General features: G+C 40.0%; 6 protein-coding genes across 14 annotated transcripts in view; 1 reads left to right on the top strand and 5 right to left on the bottom strand.

Moving 5' to 3' along the window:
• Window positions 1–813: 813 nt before the first annotated feature.
• LOC109546258 (transmembrane protein 135) lies at window positions 814–2,563 on the bottom strand. Its single transcript, XM_019917155.2, has 9 exons — window positions 2,348–2,563; window positions 2,114–2,247; window positions 1,936–2,059; window positions 1,727–1,875; window positions 1,585–1,672; window positions 1,361–1,528; window positions 1,178–1,318; window positions 957–1,123; window positions 814–906 (listed from the first exon to the last, which is right to left on the bottom strand). The coding sequence occupies exons 1-9, from the start codon at window positions 2,504–2,506 to the stop codon at window positions 858–860; spliced, it is 1,179 nt and encodes a 392-aa protein (XP_019772714.1). The 5' UTR covers window positions 2,507–2,563; the 3' UTR covers window positions 814–857.
• Window positions 2,564–2,617: 54 nt separating this feature from the next.
• Window positions 2,618–8,196, bottom strand: LOC109546256 (heat shock 70 kDa protein cognate 2). The gene is made up of 9 exons (XM_019917153.2): window positions 7,837–8,196; window positions 4,538–4,777; window positions 4,237–4,465; window positions 4,023–4,188; window positions 3,761–3,966; window positions 3,396–3,706; window positions 3,218–3,344; window positions 2,964–3,166; window positions 2,618–2,910 (listed from the first exon to the last, which is right to left on the bottom strand). Exons 1-9 carry the CDS (start codon window positions 8,008–8,010, stop codon window positions 2,683–2,685), a joined length of 1,884 nt encoding a protein of 627 aa, XP_019772712.1. The 5' UTR covers window positions 8,011–8,196; the 3' UTR covers window positions 2,618–2,682.
• Window positions 8,197–8,635: 439 nt separating this feature from the next.
• LOC109546259 lies at window positions 8,636–11,888 on the bottom strand. Its single transcript, XM_019917156.2, has 5 exons — window positions 11,711–11,888; window positions 10,235–10,737; window positions 9,382–9,589; window positions 9,093–9,323; window positions 8,636–9,039 (listed from the first exon to the last, which is right to left on the bottom strand). The coding sequence occupies exons 2-5, from the start codon at window positions 10,694–10,696 to the stop codon at window positions 8,846–8,848; spliced, it is 1,095 nt and encodes a 364-aa protein (XP_019772715.1). The 5' UTR covers window positions 10,697–10,737; window positions 11,711–11,888; the 3' UTR covers window positions 8,636–8,845.
• Window positions 11,889–12,408: 520 nt separating this feature from the next.
• LOC109546257 (hexosaminidase D) lies at window positions 12,409–14,510 on the bottom strand. The gene is made up of 7 exons (XM_019917154.2): window positions 13,889–14,510; window positions 13,437–13,751; window positions 13,267–13,380; window positions 13,122–13,211; window positions 12,953–13,066; window positions 12,620–12,900; window positions 12,409–12,566 (listed from the first exon to the last, which is right to left on the bottom strand). Exons 1-7 carry the CDS (start codon window positions 14,508–14,510, stop codon window positions 12,486–12,488), a joined length of 1,617 nt encoding a protein of 538 aa, XP_019772713.1. The 3' UTR covers window positions 12,409–12,485.
• A 282-nt stretch (window positions 14,511–14,792) lies between these two features.
• LOC109546261 (mpv17-like protein 2) lies at window positions 14,793–16,046 on the top strand. The gene is made up of 4 exons (XM_019917158.2): window positions 14,793–14,952; window positions 15,015–15,384; window positions 15,439–15,677; window positions 15,811–16,046. Exons 2-4 carry the CDS (start codon window positions 15,135–15,137, stop codon window positions 16,009–16,011), a joined length of 690 nt encoding a protein of 229 aa, XP_019772717.1. The 5' UTR covers window positions 14,793–14,952; window positions 15,015–15,134; the 3' UTR covers window positions 16,012–16,046.
• A 340-nt stretch (window positions 16,047–16,386) lies between these two features.
• Window positions 16,387–17,928, bottom strand: part of LOC109546218 (fat-like cadherin-related tumor suppressor homolog) — a 174,985-nt gene continuing 173,443 nt past the window's right edge. For all 9 annotated transcript variants that reach the window (XM_048668445.1, XM_048668444.1, XM_048668443.1 and 6 more), the window contains one exon: window positions 16,387–17,872. In XM_048668445.1, the coding sequence (XP_048524402.1) occupies window positions 17,727–17,872 (146 nt within the window). In that variant the 3' untranslated portion in view covers window positions 16,387–17,726. The remainder of the gene's footprint in view (window positions 17,873–17,928) is intronic.

The following is a 17,928-nucleotide window of genomic DNA, read 5'->3' as shown; positions in this document are numbered from 1 at the left end:
TGCTCAAGAACATTTGAACCCCAGAGTTCATTTTTATATCATTGGATAGAGAATTGGTAATTCGATTCCGTTATAACAACTTGCGTGAGTAAATTCTGCGTGGATTTGTCGCAAACAGTCACACGAAATTTGAATATCAGACATTTCGGTTCAAGTTTACGCCAAAAAAATTATTGAAAAAAGTCTTCAACAGAATATCAATCTTTCAGGTTTCTACTGGCTTTACAACAGTATGCAATTGCGCAAAAGCGTTCACATTCAAATCAGCATTTACAAAGTGCACTAAATTCAGGAGTTCATGTGATTTGAATGAATTTTTAAAAGTTTCAAGAAATTTTGACGACATTTAGAGCGCACTCTTCTTTACTGAACGCATCGCTCAACTCTGTACGTGAAGAGTATTTTTCCTTTCTGACTTTTCCGTTAACGCAAGGGTGGATTACAGCTTTACGAGACTTGGGGATGGCATTTTAACACCTAACAAAATAGGTTACCAAATTTTTAGGAGCAACATTTTACCAAATGGGTGACTGCAGCGCACCTGTGAGTTACTGTGCCGGTGAGATGGGTTGGCGCAGTGCCAACTCCTGAAAATTGGCTGAGTTACCCATGCCTACCTTAAAAACCCGCGCAACACTATTTTTTATTCAGATTAAATAAGGCGGTGATTTAAGAGGAGATTTTGCTGCATTTTGTCCAGCACCAACAAGCTTCCGGACAAAAGCTGTGAAAAGTAGATAAGTCGTTTCAACACTTTTCGTTTCAACACCATGTTTTCCTAAAAGAAACTTGGAGAATCCTTGAACCCTCAACTCAATAAAACGCATATATTGATTTTAATTATCAGCCGCGCTGTTTCAGCTTGGGAAATATTTGCCGATGACTTCGTCGTAGACCTGTGGAAACCTGCAATATCCCAAATAAGGAACCTGATTTTTTTATTATTCACTACTTACAGATTATTTGTGGCATTATTTAGCATATTCACGTAGTATGTTGGGCAGGTTTCTTTGCACATCATGACATTGTGCAGGAGTAGACAGTGGGACAGCATGTAGACGAGCTGCTGAGGAAGTAGCCGGTTTTTCACTTGCAACTTCTTCAACAGCCGGTGGTAAAGAATCTTCAAAGGAAAGTTATGTTTGACCGAAAATCTGCAACTCCTCTGAACACCTACCTGAAGAACTGTTGTAATCCCCACTGTTAAAACTTGCAAGTTTGGACTGATTGAGTAAGTAGCGCCAGCTAAAAGCCCAGCTAAGGCGCCGAAGTATTTCTGATCCACACCGTTGCTTTTGAGCAGCAGACAGGTAAAATACTTCATAAACGACACTAAGAAACTCCCTCACCAGAGACTCACCCTGTGCACTCCCACATAGGCGCTAATAAACGCCCCAAATTTTACATTGTCTTTGTTGAACGCAATGGGAAGCAGAGCCAGGGGATTTCGAATCACCCTTAGCATAGAGGGGATGAGTTTCCTCACGACGCCAAACCCGTACCCCAAAAGGAAATATTTCTGAATGCCCTTAAATGAAGGAAAATTCCAATAAGGCCCACGTTAAATTAACGTTTGCCGCATACTTGGAGGGCGAAGTCTGCACAGAAGCCTTCATGCACACAATTGTGGTCCAGGTTTTCTTTTCTTGAGAATTTAGGTGGCGTATAAAACCTAAAATGCCGCAATTTATTGGGTGTAAAGTTGGAGACTTTAGAGCAGACTTGCCAAAAATTAGTTAATTTTTTTTTCGTTTGGTCGCTCTGCAGGAGGAACATCAGCAAACTGCTGACGGCCATAAAGAGCAGAGTTTCTTGTCCAGTTGTTAAGATAGGCAAATTGAAATTTACAAAATTTCGGAAAAACGCCTCAACCAGCTGAAATTATATCGAGCAAACATTACATCGGTTACTCGGGAGTTGAGGCTGGCAATTTACCAGATTAAAAAAAATCAAAGTGTCCAGCGTTTGGTTTTCTTTGGTTTCCACTAGCAGGGACAGTCCAGAAAACATGCCAGCCACGATCGAGACGTTGTAGTAGTGGAGCCTCCCAGTCAGATTGCTTTGAAAAAAACAGGGTTTAAGTACAGAAAATAAGCAGATTAGTTTGGCTTGCCATAGTAAACAGTTGCCGGCTAAAAACAAGCTTCCCATCAAAGTCCCATAGATGCTGGATCTAATTTGGCCTAGGACGAGCTGCAGCCAAAAATTCTTCTCTTTGAACCTTCTGCTATTTATTATAGCTTTGACCTGACAATTTAAAGGGGAAGGTTTGGAAGCAAAATCCGCAATACGCAATATTTCAGATGGTTGAGAACTGCTCGATCGACGAGTTGTTCTATTTACTTACGATATAAATTGGCAAAAAAAACTTCAGACTCCCCACAAAAACCGTGGACACAAACCAGATTTGGCTCTTGGTGCAATTTTGGTTCCAAGAATGGATATTTCGACATTTCACTCCGCTGGACACTTTTTCATAAAACAGTTGCTTGCTAATCGCGTTCATTGCCACCAAAAACAACTAACCCGATAAGAACCTACTTGAATGCTCCTGAAATAAATGAATTTTAATTCGGGTTAAAGGGTGCACAACACAACAAAGGATTAAAAAACCCCATTTGCATAGCTTATACGTGTGTTTATTGAATGCAAAAGAGCTGCAAAAAATTATATATGGGCCTCCTAGTCAACTTCTTCTACTTTGGGGCCTCCCTGTCCAGCTGCGCCTCCTTGATGAAGCTTCATCATCACCGGTTGACAGTCTCGTTGCAACTCTTTGAGCTTATCATCGAACTCATCTTTCTCGGCCAACTGGTTGCTGTCCAACCATTGAAGAGCTGCAGATGTTTTGTCCTGCACCAGCTTCTTGTCGTCTTCAGTCAGCTTGTCGGAGGACGCGTTTTCCACAGCCTGAAGAAATCAAAGCTCACCACTTTGCCATTTTTTTGCGATAGGAATCAAACCTGTTTGGCGCTGAAGATGTAGCCTTCCAGTTGGTTCCTAGCAGTGATTTTGAGCTTCTGCTTGTCGTCTTCAGCCGCGTACTTTTCGGCATCAGCCAACATCTTGTCGATTTCCGCCTTGGACAGACGCCCCTTGTCGTTGGTGATGGTGATTTTCTCCGACCGACCAGTGCTGGAGTCTTTGGCCGAAACGTTCAAAATTCCTACAAGCTGACGCGTGAGCACATTCCCCAAATAAATAAAAGCTCACGTGCCATTAGCATCCAAGTCAAAGGTGACTTCAATTTTGGGCACTCCTCTAGGCGCTGGAGGAATTCCAGTCAGGTTGAAGGTACCCAGCAAGTTGTTGTCCTTTGTCATGGTCCGTTCGCCTTCATACACCTGAAACACATCTCTTGGTCCTGGAAAAGTCTGGCTAAATCAAAGGCCCACCTGAATAGTGACGGCATTTTGATTATCCGAATAAGTCGTGAAGGTTTGTTGCTGCTTGCAAGGAATCCGGGAGTTTCGCTCCACCAACTTCGTCATCACTCCTCCGGCTGTTTCAATGCCCAGTGACAAAGGAGCCACATCAACCAATAGCACGTCCTGGATCTTGGAGGAAGTATCGCCGCTCAGAATGGCTGCCTGAACTGCCGCCCCATAAGCCACAGCTTCGTCTGGATTGATGCTGAGGTTCAGAGTTTTCCCGCAGAAGAAGTCCTGGAGCATCTTCTGCACCTTGGGGATTCTGGTTGAGCCACCTAAGAGACAACTAGTTGATTTTGCACTGCTTCCTCCAGCCAGCGCACGCTCACCAACTAGAACAACATCGTGAATAGCGCCTTTGTCCAGCTTGGCATCAGTTAGGGATTTCTCCACCGGCAGCAACGTGGATCTGAATAAATCCATGCAAAGCTCCTCAAATCGGGCCCTGGTGATTTTTGAGTAGAAATCAACACCGTCATGAAGAGCGTCAATCTCCAGGCTGGCTTCTGTGGAAGAAGACAACGTCCTCTTTGCCCTGAACGATTTCAATTTAGTCGACTCTCAAAGTGCCCGCTGGGGAGTCCCGCAAACCTTTCACATGCAGTTCTAAGCCGCCTCAAGGCTCTGGTGTTCGAGCTGAGGTCTTTTTTGAACTTCCTCTTAAACTCCTCCACGAAGAAGTTAACCAGGCGATTATCAAAGTCCTCGCCCCCTAGATGAGTGTCTCCGGCAGTGGATTTCACCTGGAAGAGTGATCCTAGGGGAGAAATTTAGCTGCGCTTTGCTTAGATTTGACTCAAAGTACCTTCATCAATAGCCAGGATGGACACATCGAAGGTTCCGCCTCCCAAGTCGAAAATCAGCACGTTCTTTTCGCCTTGCAGGTTCTTGTCCAGACCGTAGGCCAATGCGGCTGCAGTTGGTTCGTTGATGATTCGAAGCACGTTCAAACCTGCAATCACTCCGGCGTCTTTGGTGGCTTGCCGTTGCGAGTCGTTGAAGTAAGCTGGGACGGTGATGACTGCGTCGTCCACCTAGGGATGCAAAGCGTTGTAACAAACTCTGAATATTTCTCCTTATGGTGGTTGCTGGTGGCGGCTTCCTACCTTTCCCCCTAGGAAAGTTTCGGCAATTTCCTTCATTTTGGTTAGAACCATTGAGCTGATTTCTTCAGGAGCAAACTTCTTCACCTCGCCCTTGTACTCCACTTGGATCTTCGGCTTTCCCAGATCACTCACCACTGTGAAGGACCAGTGCTTCATGTCCTGCTGGATCTTTTCGTCGTCAAACTTGCGCCCGATCAAGCGTTTGGCGTCGAACACCGTGTTTTTGGGATTCATTGCCACCTAATTATAAAAAATTATCAAGTTACAAAAGTGTGTTCTTGATAATTACCTTAAACTTTTCGATTTCTCTATCTACTATTTTCATTTTGGTCTATTTTTGAGTTATACACAACATTTTTAACTACCCCAGAATAGTCATCGATTGGAAGGGTGGTGGACAGTTCGTTCCGCAAAAAGTTGCAAAAATCGTAAAATTTCGCGGTTTTCAATCGGAAAGTCGTATATTTTCGGAAATCGGAAGTTTTCTTTTGTCTGTTGATGCATTTTTCCGGATGCGGGTTGCGATTTTAACAAGGAAACGCGAATTTTTAAGTTGGAATGTGTCGGACGTTTGCTGGAGTTTCCATTGAATGTTTGAGGACATTGTGACTATGTAAGTACTCAGTACTTGGATCTGTTAAGCTTCATGAACCCGGATGATTTATCGATAGTTTACGAAGCGGTTTGGCTGCAAGAGAAATCGAGGATTTAGGAAAATTAGGCCTCCAAATCAAGCGTTAAGGACTTTTTGGTACCACAAAAGTTTGATTCATTCATTCAGGCTTGATCTTTTTTGCGAAATCTTAGAGAGGTTCTCATGAATCAAATGGCTTTTTAATGGCGTAAATACAGGGTGTCCCGTAAGCTCATGATCAAAAGGGTACTGCGATATTCTTTGGACCAAAAGAAGACGATCTGACCTAACTTTTATTAATAAAAAATGTCTGGCTCTTCTGCTATTAATGGTCAAAGTTCTTCAAAAAAATTTTCTTTTCTGAAATATCGGGAGAATGATACTATGTATGTTAGTGAAACTCGCTGTGAATTTGTTCTTATGTAAGACTCATATTTTGATGAAACAATCGAGTTCAGCCGTTTTGGACAAGTGGTAAATTCTTGAGTGTCGTGGTACAAAAACTACTTGAACTTTTTAGTTGGAGAATCAAATCAACTCATTTTTTTTTAGGTTGATGCACTAATCATTTGTTCACAATTTTGTGCTCTTTGTCTTCGCAAAACCCTAATACTTTGACCATGTCTGTCACTTCTTCATTATAAAAGATCATTCAAAACGAATTTGTGAGATTGATTGAAAATTATTTTATGCCTCGTATCACGATATTCGCAGTTAATGTCTAACATTGTTAAGTGGCAATGAAAAAGTTTTTTTTCGCAAAAACTATGAATGCTACAAGATTTTACAAAGAACACAAAATTGTGAATAAATAATTAGTGCATCAACCCAAAAAAAATGAGTTGATTTCATCCTCCACCTAAAAAGTTCTGGTCGTTTTTGTACCACGACACTCAAGAATTCACCACTTGTCCAAAACGGCTGAACTCGATTGTTTCATCATAATATGAGTCTTACATAAGAACAAATTCACAGCGAGTTTCACCAAAATACATCGTACTTACCATTCTCCCGACATTTCAAAAGAGATCATTTTTTTGAAGAACTTTAAGCATCAATAGCAGAGAAGCCAGACATTTTTTGTTAATAAAAGTTAGGGCAGATCGTCTTCTTTTGATTCAAAGAATATCTGAGGCGGAACTCGATTGTTTTATCAAAATATGAATCTTACATAAGAATAAATTAACAGCGAGTTTCACTAAATACATCGTAGCATTCTACCGATATTTCAAAAAAGATAAATTTTTTGAAGACCTTTGACCATCAATAGCTGAGGAGCCAGACATTTTTTGTTAATAAAAGTTAGGTCAGATCGTCTTCTTTTGGTCCAAATAATATCGCAGTACCCTTTTGATCATGAGCTTACGGGACACCCTGTATATACATTAATACTCAAATATATTGCTAACTTAAACTTTTTCAGTCCCTTTTAAGAACCGGTTTTCATCCAAAATTATATGCAGTTATTTATAAACTTTAGTTTAGTCTGAACTGGGGGCGTGTTATGGATCGTAGAATATGCAGAGCTAAAGTTTTGTGCAAAACAAAGGGACTTTGGTCGTATTTTACGCAAATTTCCGTGAATTGTTGCTTATTATCATCGTCAAAAAAAGTACCGAAAAATGCGTTCTTGATTTAGATTAAGACTCGAGAGTTTCCAACAAAATTCCTTWARGAACGAACACTTTTTTAGAAAATTYATAATACTATTGGGTTTCCTCTGTGCCACAAAGTGAATAATTTTTCCAAACAAATATATTTTTTGCTTAAAATTCCCTTAACTGCAACTATTTAGGTATTTTGCGGCTGATTTATTTATTTCTTCATCGTTCGCAAATTTCCTAATCGAGCATCGCAATATTGCGATATTTCGAAACAATGCCTAATAAGAAAACTAAAAAAACTTTTTTAGTTAGTTCTGAAAACTCTATTGCACTATCTATTGCACAGACTCTTCCAACTCTACATGCATTTCCCCATACGAGAATTTAACTGGTGGCTTAAAATTCTCAAATTCCCTGCTTAAAGCCGACTTTATGTGATTACTTGACCAAAAATATGTTCAGTTGCGTCAATTGGCACACAAATTGCCCAACACCCGCACCTTATTTAGTAATGGCAGGATTCTTGGCATTATTTTCTGCCATTTGTGGAGTCCGTCATGGCAAAATAAATAAAACCAACATCTGTTTGCGATATTTAAAGCGCATGAAATGTTTGCACTTTAAAAGTGAAAGGCCACCATAGACAGTGAGTTTTGCGCGAAAAGCTGCTGCTTGGCCACCAAAGTTGTAGTAGATAAACAAAGTTAATAGAGTTGAATAATTAGCTTGGAAAAATTCCTGCAGTTGTCGAACGAACCGTTCGTTTGGCACACGTTCAGTTTGGCAGTTTGATGGATTTTTGGAAAAGTCCGAAAACACATTTTTCGGCAGGTAAAAATAGACACTCTCGTAATTAATTTGCGCTTATTAAAAACCGGAAAATCGGCCGTGGGATGATCACACGATGCTGTTGGGTGTCGTTAAACTTATTAGAAATCGGCTGATCAAATATGGGTATGAAAAATTCGGGCGATGACTCAAGAATAAGGGGATCGGCCCCCTGCGTCGATCATCCACAAGTATTTAATTAAATTAAATTCATATTTAAAACAAGTACATACTTGACTTTTGGCCGCATCCCCAATAAGCCTTTCCGTATCTGTAAAGGCCACATAACTAGGAGTAGTCCGATTTCCCTGATCGTTAGCAATTATCTCCACCTTTCCATGCTGCCACACTCCAACACAGGAGTACGTGGTGCCCAAGTCGATTCCAATAGCGGCAGTTTTTCCCATGTCGAAGCAATCGAAAACCAAAAATTCCTCAACCTCAGCTGGAAAACTCACCAACACTTAACAGAAATCGAACGAAATCTGAATACACCGATATTTCTCAGCTTTTCAGCGCGAATGTTTAAAGTAACAGAAATAGATTGCGGCGTTACTTGTAGCCAGTCGGGTCTTGACTCCCACTTGCGATTTTCCATAATATTTTGGTTTAAAGTATCTTGTATCTGTATCGTTGCCTTTTTTGTCTTTATGATTAACGCGATTTTGTGTGGGGACGAGCAAATGAACTTTCTGGGTTTGGATGGTTGGCAACCAACCAGATGGAGAGATTAGTTTTGTTAATAAATAGTTCATTCTTGTTCGTCTTTGATTATGTGAGATTGTCCATCGAGTCGTTCGTATGTATTTTGAGGCAATTGGGCAATTTTGTGTTAATTTGGCTCTTTTGTTTTTAGCGAAACATTTCAATTTTGCTTCGGGCAAGGGCAAAGATGGCTGTTAGTTTAGTTTTTAAAGCGGACAAGTGGGCAGTGAGCTGCAAGTACAGATTTACGAATATATATTTTTTTAAACTATCAGTAAAAGAAAATCAAGAGATGCTAACGCTGAAAGAATTTTCATATAAAAATCATCTGATGTATAAACCCTTTTTAATATTAACGTTAATAACCAACAATAATTCAATATTTTAATGAGATTACGAGTGCAAATCATGGGCAGGTCGGTTAAAATTGACCAAAGGAAGGAAGTTCTTAAACTAGCTAAAATACTTCTGGTTTTCTATTGGCTCCGCTCTTATTGAAATTGCCGCTGTTGCTAGGCCGATTATTTCGCCACAAAATTACAAAAATCCATGCCCAGCCACTGCTGAAGGAATGTACCCTTCCAGTCCTTCCTTGTTCTTCACGTAGAACCATCCCTTTGTGCTGACGTCGAGCAGGAACACCACTTCATTCCGCGCCACTTTTAGTGTCTTTTCGCCCCCACTTTTGTAGTCTTCATTAATAACCAGGAGCGTGTGTCTGCTGCCTCTTCCTGCAAAAATTATCAAATTCAACACTTCCTGCTGAGCTTTAAATGCGTGGCACCTTTGGCTATGGCCGCTGCTCTTAAGTAGAGCCGATCCACACTTTTCTCCCCACAAGTGCTGAAGGCTGCTCGATACCGCGTTCTCGGGCAGAAATCGGATTCATCTTCAGTTTCGGATTTGCAGCTCATTTTCTCAGTGTCGGTCATGTTCCCTGATGGCTTGGGGAATATATCGGTCGACTTCTCCCAGCAGGGGGATGAGTTGTCGTCTTGTGCGGGAGGAATGATGCCTTGCAGGAAATAAACAAAATTCAGTTCTATGCATAGTTTCAATAGTAGATTCCATACCCAGAGGTAAGCAAGAGGAATATGCAACGTATCCCTCTTCAGCATGCGGCGTTTGTACATACAGCCAGTTTTGGTTGCGGAAAATTGCATTAACCACCATCCCCAGTGGCAAGGAAACCTCCGAATGATAACCGACGATTCTCGTCTGATAAAGCACGCTGGGAAAAGCGAGAACGACCGGTATATTGGCCGGTCTGCTTAAAGTGGCCTAAACAACAAAAAGTTAACAATGCCTCCTATGCAGATGGTAATTTTCTCGCACTTAAACCTAATTAACAAAGAATAGCGATCCCATCCATACGTGGCATCGCGGAATGCTGAAAACCAGCACTAAATTACCACTATCCGGTCAAAATACTACCTGTTGAACGGGCTTAATAACAGACCTTTGCCAATGGTCTATATTGATATCCCACCCACGAACCGCAATTATTGTGAAATTCCTTATCGATACTTATTAATCACGAAATTATATCTTCGGAGGTTGGAAGGTCGCCAAATTCTCTGGGCTTGACCAGGCCCGAGGGATTTTTGGACGTTGAACCGACCAGGAGGCTCGGAAGGTCTCTTGAAACCCATAAAGAACCAAAGATGAGATCTTTGCTATTAAATTTGATGATGGTCGCGGTGGGGTTTAAAGGAAAAAATTTTAGAGATTTACTTAGTTATGTTTGCACCGAAAAGTTGTAAAATTCCTAAAGAAGAAATTCAAAATGCTTTCTCCGCCACCTAACCATTTTCAGCAAAGGAAACAGTATCTTCTGCTAGACCTACAATTTTCTTTAGGGAAAGCTCCATGTGAGAAGACTTTTAATATCAAAATTAAAATATTCGAAAATTCCCTTTTGCCTACCTTTGAAAGAAACTCATCAACATTTTCAATATCATACCCAAACCGGGCATTATGTTTGCGCTGCTTCGACCTGCTCCGTCCTCGCACTCTCGCACTCTTCAGATTGGGCTCGCTGTTTGTCCTCGTCGGCACTCGCTTCCAAGACTCCTCCTTCAAGCGCCTCTTCCGCTTTCTCTCTTCATTCTTCATCAACTTCCCTATGGAGGCATCTTTGGAGCTCTTGAGAATCTCTGCCGGTTTGCTCGGCTGCGTCTTCAGTTCAGCACTTTTAACACCACTAAGGACACTTTTCAAGCGGCTGAACGTGCCGAAACCGAACTGCTCAAACCGTTGCCTTTCGGGCTTCTTCTTGGTGGTCTTGTATTGGAACTTGATCGGCTCCTGGTGTCTTTGGTTCTGCTTTTTAGCTCCCAGAAAGGTTGATTGGAAGTAATGGTCGCTTCGGGAGGCCTTCTGACCCATGTCATGGAGTACTGTTTAAATTTTCCATACCAAAACTGAAACTTTAGGTACAATTTAATGAGTAAATTGAGTAGGAGGAGAGATTGAGCAAAGTGATAGGAGGTGCCCCCTCCACAAGGTTTAACAAGAATTTTGGACGTTTTTTTTTAATGTTATTCTTTGCTTCGGAACTTCCAAGTATACAGAGTGATTTATTAAATGAGACCGTAAGTTACTCTAGCGGATGGTACTAACTAGCGACGAAGTGCCGACATCTTTACATCGCCTATAAGTGCTTTCTTCCTGTTAATAGCGCATTTAAGTTTGCTGTTCTTCACTTATCCTGATCTATAACCGGCTTTTTCCTTATTCGGATCCATTAATACATTTTTAACGCGCCTAAAAATGCCCTTATTCGTTTATGGTTGGCATAAAAGGGTTTATAGGCAGATGGTCGGATTCTTTGCGGCCCAATCGACATATACAGGATGTCCTTTTATAGCTGCCCCGTTCGGTAATGTCTCATTTATACTGAGTAATTATGAACTAGAATTCGTGATGGATTTTAAAATTTTTCTAGGTCTGATGCGCTGAGGCGCGACGCCACTGTTTATCGAAGCAGAAAAGTTGAATTTTGTCGGAAATCCAAAGTATTAAGGCCTTCCTTCTCCAATTTACAGCTATTTTGTGTGAATTAATTATAAATGAATCTAATAATATTAACGGCCGATTTACCGCCGGGTGGTCAGAATTTTAATCAATTTCGAATCGTTAAAATCCGTTCCATAGCTGAAGTTCATAAATTATGGCACTGCTACCGAGCGATGTTTAAACGGTTTAACATGGTTTATTAAACTCGGATTATGTTAATGTTATTTATATTTCTACTACGTCTGAGAATGAATCGATGCCACTTGCTTTCCTAATTGACTAAAAGCGGAAAAATTTACATAAAAAGCACGTAATTCTCGAATTTTCTAAAATTATAAAAGTTAACTTTAATCCCTTATTATATCGAAATCAAACAATACGTACCTGTCTGTTTGAATCCCAAATGGCACAAAACTCAAATTTTCAGTCAACTGACTGAAATTCCCCTGATGGCAGCCTAAGGAAAAGCCGGCAAAAAACTGAAATCCATACGGCACGCTATTTATACATATTTATGGAAGATAGAGCGCGGTGCATCACCGAAGACTGGCCAGATCGTGACTGAAGAAAGGCCGAAGCACAAGATTCCCACACTTTGCACAATTATGTTGAAGAGATCGAATAATGCTGCATCGGACATCGGGCTATCGAGGAAGAATCACGATTTTTTCCCAAAATGTGCATTCCTCAATTCAAATAATTTCCACATTTCCTGATTGGTTTGCAACTTCTGAGTTTTTTAATGAATTTTGCTGGCACGGACCGCCCATGAAGGTTCGCTAGTAACTCATAAAATTAAATTAAAAGATAATTTAGGGGCGATGGGCTAAATTGTGGCCCAGACACGGTGTTACCGATGCGAACGATTTTGCAGTTACAAGAGCGATTTTGCAAAATTGTGCGATTTAAATACAGTAGTAGACAAATTGCTGGATAATTTCACTGCGGTTGTAGCCGAAACGTTACAGCAAAGCAAATCAACTGCAAAGGCGTAGCGTGTCGAAGGGCGTAACTCTAAAATGCTTTTTTGGCTTGAATTGCCGCCCTCAGTTTCGGACGTGGGAAAATAACGTAGGGTGTTGTTGAAGGTCAGATTTTTAATACAGGAAAGAGCATTAAACATAACAAAATTTGTCCTAAAATTGACAACTAAAATATCCTACAATGCGTCGATTAATGGCCCTCGAGGCCAAACAGTCCTCTCCAAAATTCTGTGCTTTGCTTCCCATAAGTGTAAAACCTGCAAAGGGCTCTTTGGATTTTAGTGCAAAGGGCTGCAAGTGCAGGATTTACCTTTTTCTCGACAGGCTCCAAATAGGTGGCCAGCCATTCTTGAACCGTGTGTGCATAGTAGATTTTCAACATTGAATGGGAAATTTGCTCTTTCACCACTTCCAGTTCAGCCTTAATTTCATCGATCGATATCAGAGCGACTTTCACTACTGTCGGGTTTGAGAAATTGCTGGCTGTATTGTAATCGCTTAGCCACCCTTTTACTTGCGGATCCTCCAACAGCTCGGAGATCTCCTGATCCAGCTGGTGGAAATGGTTAAGGTATTCTAAAATATCTCCGCCTGGAAATGAAAGTCATTATTGAACATAACCAGGAGTATAAGTGGTTTTGACCAGGAAATTTGCACTTTGGGCTGCCAAACGCGGTCCCCATCAGCCCATATGGCTGTTCGCACTGTAGCATTTTGGCCACCTCCAAAGGAGGCCCCAAAGCCGAGTCCTGGTATCCTAAACAAGGGGAAAACTGAGCATTTTAGCCGTTTTTCTGGACAATTTTGCTTGCCTTGCAGCAGTCTCAAACTCATAGCCAGCGCCGGAATTCCGACGGGCAAAAGCTCGCACAAAACCGCGAAATGGTCATATCGTTGCCAACCTGCAAATTTGCCGTTTAATAATTTCAAATACTGAAAATGATTACAAACTAATACCGGTTAAAATAATCCCTTGAAAATTAATCTTTGAGTGGTACTCGTCCATAATTGAGAGCCAGCTCTTGTGGTTTTGGATATAGTGATTGGCATCAGATATGTACTTGTAACTACCTGCGAGTATTTCCATAGATTAAAATTTAAAAGGCTCAGAATATTGGGGAGATTACCTATTGCCCCCTTATAGGCGCTTGCCAGCCACAGATTAGGAAATATGTGGGAATACAAGTTCCACAAGCTGGGCCCCAATTCGTCGTAAACGTCCTTTCCATACCACCAGACGACTGGTTGGAAGGAAGCATTAACGGAGTCTGCCGGGATTTCATTCGGGTCTGCCGTGCGGAAAAAATCGTCCCAAACCAAAACCTGTATGGAAGGCCGCTTTCTTTTAATCATCGCTGTTACGACGTGAATATGCCCCAAAAATAGCTGATTTTTTTTGAGTTTTTGGGTAATTATTCGATTGCTGCATCGATCGCATCGTCCTGCAAAGTCGAAGGAACGTTCCGTGTATTCTCCTCCTAGTAAATGAATGCCCACAACATGCAGTCGATTTCCATGTCGAAGTCCCTGTTGTGTCATGCATTTTGGCCCAATCGTGCATAGTCATCCCGAACCTTACCCAGATGAGGTACCGCATTGCATCCAACGTGAATAATTTCGCTTTCCAAATGTGCATCTAGCACTTGGTCTATTATGGTCTCCAGGAGCTCTAGGGCTTTATTATACGAGGGACAAATAACTGACGGAAAATTTTGCACCTCTCTATAGTCAATAAACTCTTCCAGCTTCAATAGGAAATCCATGTTGTCCAACAGTGGTATAAAAGGCACCACTTTCAGCCTATTTTGTTTAGCTAGATTGTTGATCTCTTTCACGTCAGCCAGGGTGTAGGCGTTAAGGGAGGAAATATTCTCAAGGGTGCCGCTGTAAGGGAACATGTCCTCGTATCCCATTAAAACCCCAGTAGCCCCCATTTTGCGAAGCAATGGAAATAGTTGGGAATAGTATGAGAGCTTTGGAGGGGCTCCTTTCAGGTCCAAGTGCACGATCCTTTCGGTGATGTTGGGCGAGAAATGAGTTTGAATTGCTTTATTTGACTTGATTTGAGTTCTCTTAAAGAGTGGGCTATTTATGTCGACATTACTGTTCTCCAGGAGTTTAAGGTAGTAAATCAACATAACTAAGCATAGGAAAAGCGCAATGAATACAGCAATAATTTTAAACTTGAATACGAACTTCATCTTTAGGGCGATTTTATGCAAAAATTGGTATTGACCTTCTGGAAATTGTTGAGGGCAAATTTTTGATCAAATAATTTGTTTGTTATTGTTTCTCAAATTGACATCTGTAATGATTTCAAGGTTCAGTCCTCCAGATTTCTTCCCTTTACATTTAATTATAATCTATTGTCTCGTTCTTATGCTTGGAGTTGATGCGATGACAAAGGGGCACAAAATTGTCAATTGAATCAGACTAATCGACTTGTTTATTTACATTTTGCTTCCTTTTCAAATAATTCTGTTCATTCAATTAAATGAAATCGGACCCTTTTTGAACCTGTGTGAAATTTGTGAAGGTTTTTTGATTCATTATATTCGTGTTTGCTGCCATAAAATATCCCCCCTGTTCTGTGTTTGTTTCCTATTGTTTACATCAGCTGATATTCTCCAGTCAAATCAGAAGGTGAGTTTAAAATTTCCAGCAAAGATTGCGCAATATTTAATCAATTTAACACTCATTTATAGGTATATATCAATAAAGTAAATCTCCAAATTATCCCCAATATGAAGGAAAGTCGAGGTTACGTTGTAATCTAAAACTTGCTGGTTAAAATGTAGGTAGTTGTTAAATCATCAATAACTCTGATGTTCCTGATGAAATTTGGGCGCTGTGCCCAGTGTGTGCTTCGAAATGCTCCCCAAATTCGTTATATCTCGACGACAAACACGAAAAAAAACTCCTTTAGAAACATTCCCTCCTTGGTGTTTGGCAAGTATTTGCTACATACGAACATTGTGAGTTCGGGGGTTCTTATGTGGCTAGGCGATATTTGCCAGCAAGAAATCGAGGTTCGACAAGGAAAACTTAGCAAAAGATACGACTATGGGAGAATGGGCAAGTAGTTGAACGATGTAATCAATCAACCAGCGTCTCATATGGTTTTTGCAGTTCGCATGTTCATTGTAGGCCTAGGACTGGGGCCCATACACCATTACTATTATCTGTACATAGCCAAAGTAATGCCAAAGCGGGACTTCAAGACAGTTTTCACCAAAATAGGCCTAGATCAATTTATGATGTCCCCAATTTGTATTGGAACATTCTTCTACAGTATGGGCGCATTAGAACTTAAACCAATTGAGAAGATCAATGAAGAACTTAAAAAAAAGTTTTTGGACGTTTATATGGTAGGATTTGCTTCCGTCAATTTGAAAATGCTCACTTTATAAGTGCAAAAGCACCATTTCTGTGTGTTTGTATGTCTTGTAATACTGCAACAATGCCAAATTCTTCTCTTATTTATTCAAATACTTATTCTAGATGGATTGGTGTGTGTGGGTTCCAACGCAGTTTATAAACTTCTACTTCGTTCCTGTAAAGTACCAAGTGTTTTACATTAATGCGGTTACCATGTTGTACAACATTTTCCTCTCCTACATCAAGCACAGAGATATGCCACATAATCAGTTAGACGAGCCTCTGGTAATTATACAGGCAAGTGATGCTAAGAAATTGAATTGATTCTGTTACTACGTTAATATACTTATTTAATGAGAGTAGTTTTTTTAAGTAAAGAATGTTCCTGTAAAAAAATCCCAGTTTTCCTTAGTCCTAAAGCCAAATTAATATGAAAATGCGTTTCCATACGCAGAGCATAACTTTTGCGTATAATACAAAAATCTCTTTCAGCTCTGAAAATTTTCTTTCTTAAAGATCCTTGCCAAATATTTGATATTTCCAGCCGTTTTCAATCTGAAGCGATTTTGATCGAAAAAATGTTGGTGCCGAATTTTCAGCCCCGCTACATTTGAACTTGAAAAAACTTGTTTGCATATGTATGTGCTAAAAACAGCAAACCTACTATCGTTTTGGGTTAAATAATGAAAACTATCGTGGTGTTTCTTTAGAAATTTTTATTATAAAAATTACAATTAAATATAAAGTCAATGTGTCTTGAGACAATTAGATCAATATTAACGAAAAATACATTAAGAATAATTAATGTAAAAACATAATCGAGATTTAGTTGTTAGGCATACTTTGACCGGATTTTTCACTTATTTTTAGCAGTGCTTTAATGGCAAATGTAAACTTTAAAATCGTCCAAGGAAGGTAAGAAAAAAAAGGTTTGATTTTTGTGAGAGGCTAAAACAAACGAGATTTTGCTATTCTATAAAAATAAATACTTAACACTGATCAGGAGGTGAACTAAAAATCTATGCAGAACCGATTAAGAAACAATCAAGTTAAATTGCATAATTTCGGTTAATTATTATCTACTTAAAATGTACAAGGATTCAAACCGAGCTGCCTTAGTTTTACAGCACAGTCCTTAAGGTTTTATACGTATAGGCACATTTTTAACCCTAATATTATGGTGGAAATTAACATTGAACTAATTTTTGAACAGTTAGGAGGTAATTTTAAAAATTAATCTACTAGAAAGTTATCCCAAGCAAGAAGCACCGATTTCTTGAAACGGTGGCAAATAATTGGGATATCGATCACATAAGTAAATGCATCATTTCAAACGAGGTACAACATTTAAAAGTAAGAACCTAGAGGTAATAATCTTAATTAATTGTTACAAAAATAGGTAATTTTTCGATTTTTTCAATACATTAAAAAAGTAATTAAACACGACGATTTAAATAAGCCCAGTAAGGTTGGACAGTGGCGCAACAATACTGAGCGTTTGTCTTATTGTGACCATCGCGTGATATGCAAAGACTGATAACATTTTTAAGTGATTTAAATTACTTATCATTCGCTGAAAACGACTCTCATATAAAACTCTGATATCTAAAAGTTCAGTAACAAAACACATCGAAAATATGTAGTATTTTCTAGGAGTATCACATTTCTATGAGTTCAATCTGTAAAATCCTCTGTGACTTTGTTCGCAGAAATGTGCACTTCCAAAAGCTTGACGCTTGATCGACCCTTTAAAGTCTTTTGAGGAATTCATCTGCTAATTTTACCTACACTGGCACCCCCTCCCATTGATTTACGAAGGTGTTGGTAATTAGCTGAGAACAGTTCAGTACGATTTTTTACACTTTTACCAACAGCCCCCCTATTGGTCCATAACTAGGAACGTGTTTAAGTGAAACTTGTTCGTTCCGTTCGGGGGAGTATCACAAAACCTTCAACGGTTACATTTCGGTAGTTTCGATGATGAACACATCGTGCTATCCCAAGAAGCGCACTTTTTTCTTGGGGCCGTTAGCGTGCTGTCAGACATCCGTTTGATGCACCCTTCCGCTTATGTAATTCAGTGGTTTGTGTTCGGTTTCACATTCGGAATCCTCAATTTCACATAAATTTGTTGAGATATCGCTATTGCTTGCATAACAACCGCCCAAGAGGGAATGACGCTCTTCTGCAACAAAAAAAACTGACTCAGAAACAATCATATTTGAATAAATGTGGGTTTTT

Source organism: Dendroctonus ponderosae, unplaced genomic scaffold (assembly GCF_020466585.1).
Source record: "Dendroctonus ponderosae isolate FM_Combo_2020 unplaced genomic scaffold, Dpon_F_20191213v2 Dpon_F_20191213_7, whole genome shotgun sequence".
NCBI classification, from domain to species: domain Eukaryota; kingdom Metazoa; phylum Arthropoda; class Insecta; order Coleoptera; family Curculionidae; genus Dendroctonus; species Dendroctonus ponderosae.
Note: the sequence above shows the minus strand (reverse complement) of the source record. Positions and strands in the feature narration are given on the sequence as shown.

What these genes read in the sequence shown, in the direction of transcription:
- LOC109546256 (XM_019917153.2), bottom strand. Translation starts at nt 8,010, where the DNA reads ATGGGAAAAACTGCCGCTATTGGAATCGACTTGGGCACCACGTACTCC. An exon ending in CATCCTGGCTATTGATGAAG is followed by an intron (nt 4,189 to 4,236) that starts GTACTTTGAGTC and finishes TTTCTCCCCTAG; the next exon opens with GATCACTCTTCCAGGTGAAA. An exon ending in AAAATGCCGTCACTATTCAG is followed by an intron (nt 3,345 to 3,395) that starts GTGGGCCTTTGA and finishes GATGTGTTTCAG; the next exon opens with GTGTATGAAGGCGAACGGAC.
- LOC109546257 (XM_019917154.2), bottom strand. Translation starts at nt 14,510, where the DNA reads ATGAAGTTCGTATTCAAGTTTAAAATTATTGCTGTATTCATTGCGCTT. An exon ending in CGCCTATAAGGGGGCAATAG is followed by an intron (nt 13,381 to 13,436) that starts GTAATCTCCCCA and finishes AAATACTCGCAG; the next exon opens with GTAGTTACAAGTACATATCT. An exon ending in TCAAGGGATTATTTTAACCG is followed by an intron (nt 13,212 to 13,266) that starts GTATTAGTTTGT and finishes GCAAATTTGCAG; the next exon opens with GTTGGCAACGATATGACCAT.
- LOC109546258 (XM_019917155.2), bottom strand. Translation starts at nt 2,506, where the DNA reads ATGAACGCGATTAGCAAGCAACTGTTTTATGAAAAAGTGTCCAGCGGA. An exon ending in CTTTGATTTTTTTTAATCTG is followed by an intron (nt 1,876 to 1,935) that starts GTAAATTGCCAG and finishes ATATAATTTCAG; the next exon opens with CTGGTTGAGGCGTTTTTCCG. An exon ending in AAAAAATTAACTAATTTTTG is followed by an intron (nt 1,673 to 1,726) that starts GCAAGTCTGCTC and finishes GCGGCATTTTAG; the next exon opens with GTTTTATACGCCACCTAAAT.
- LOC109546259 (XM_019917156.2), bottom strand. Translation starts at nt 10,696, where the DNA reads ATGGGTCAGAAGGCCTCCCGAAGCGACCATTACTTCCAATCAACCTTT. An exon ending in TTGATGAGTTTCTTTCAAAG is followed by an intron (nt 9,590 to 10,234) that starts GTAGGCAAAAGG and finishes TTTGTTGTTTAG; the next exon opens with GCCACTTTAAGCAGACCGGC. An exon ending in AGCAGCGGCCATAGCCAAAG is followed by an intron (nt 9,040 to 9,092) that starts GTGCCACGCATT and finishes TAATTTTTGCAG; the next exon opens with GAAGAGGCAGCAGACACACG.
- LOC109546261 (XM_019917158.2), top strand. Translation starts at nt 15,135, where the DNA reads ATGTTCCTGATGAAATTTGGGCGCTGTGCCCAGTGTGTGCTTCGAAAT. An exon ending in ATACGACTATGGGAGAATGG is followed by an intron (nt 15,385 to 15,438) that starts GCAAGTAGTTGA and finishes TGGTTTTTGCAG; the next exon opens with TTCGCATGTTCATTGTAGGC. An exon ending in AGTTTTTGGACGTTTATATG is followed by an intron (nt 15,678 to 15,810) that starts GTAGGATTTGCT and finishes TACTTATTCTAG; the next exon opens with ATGGATTGGTGTGTGTGGGT.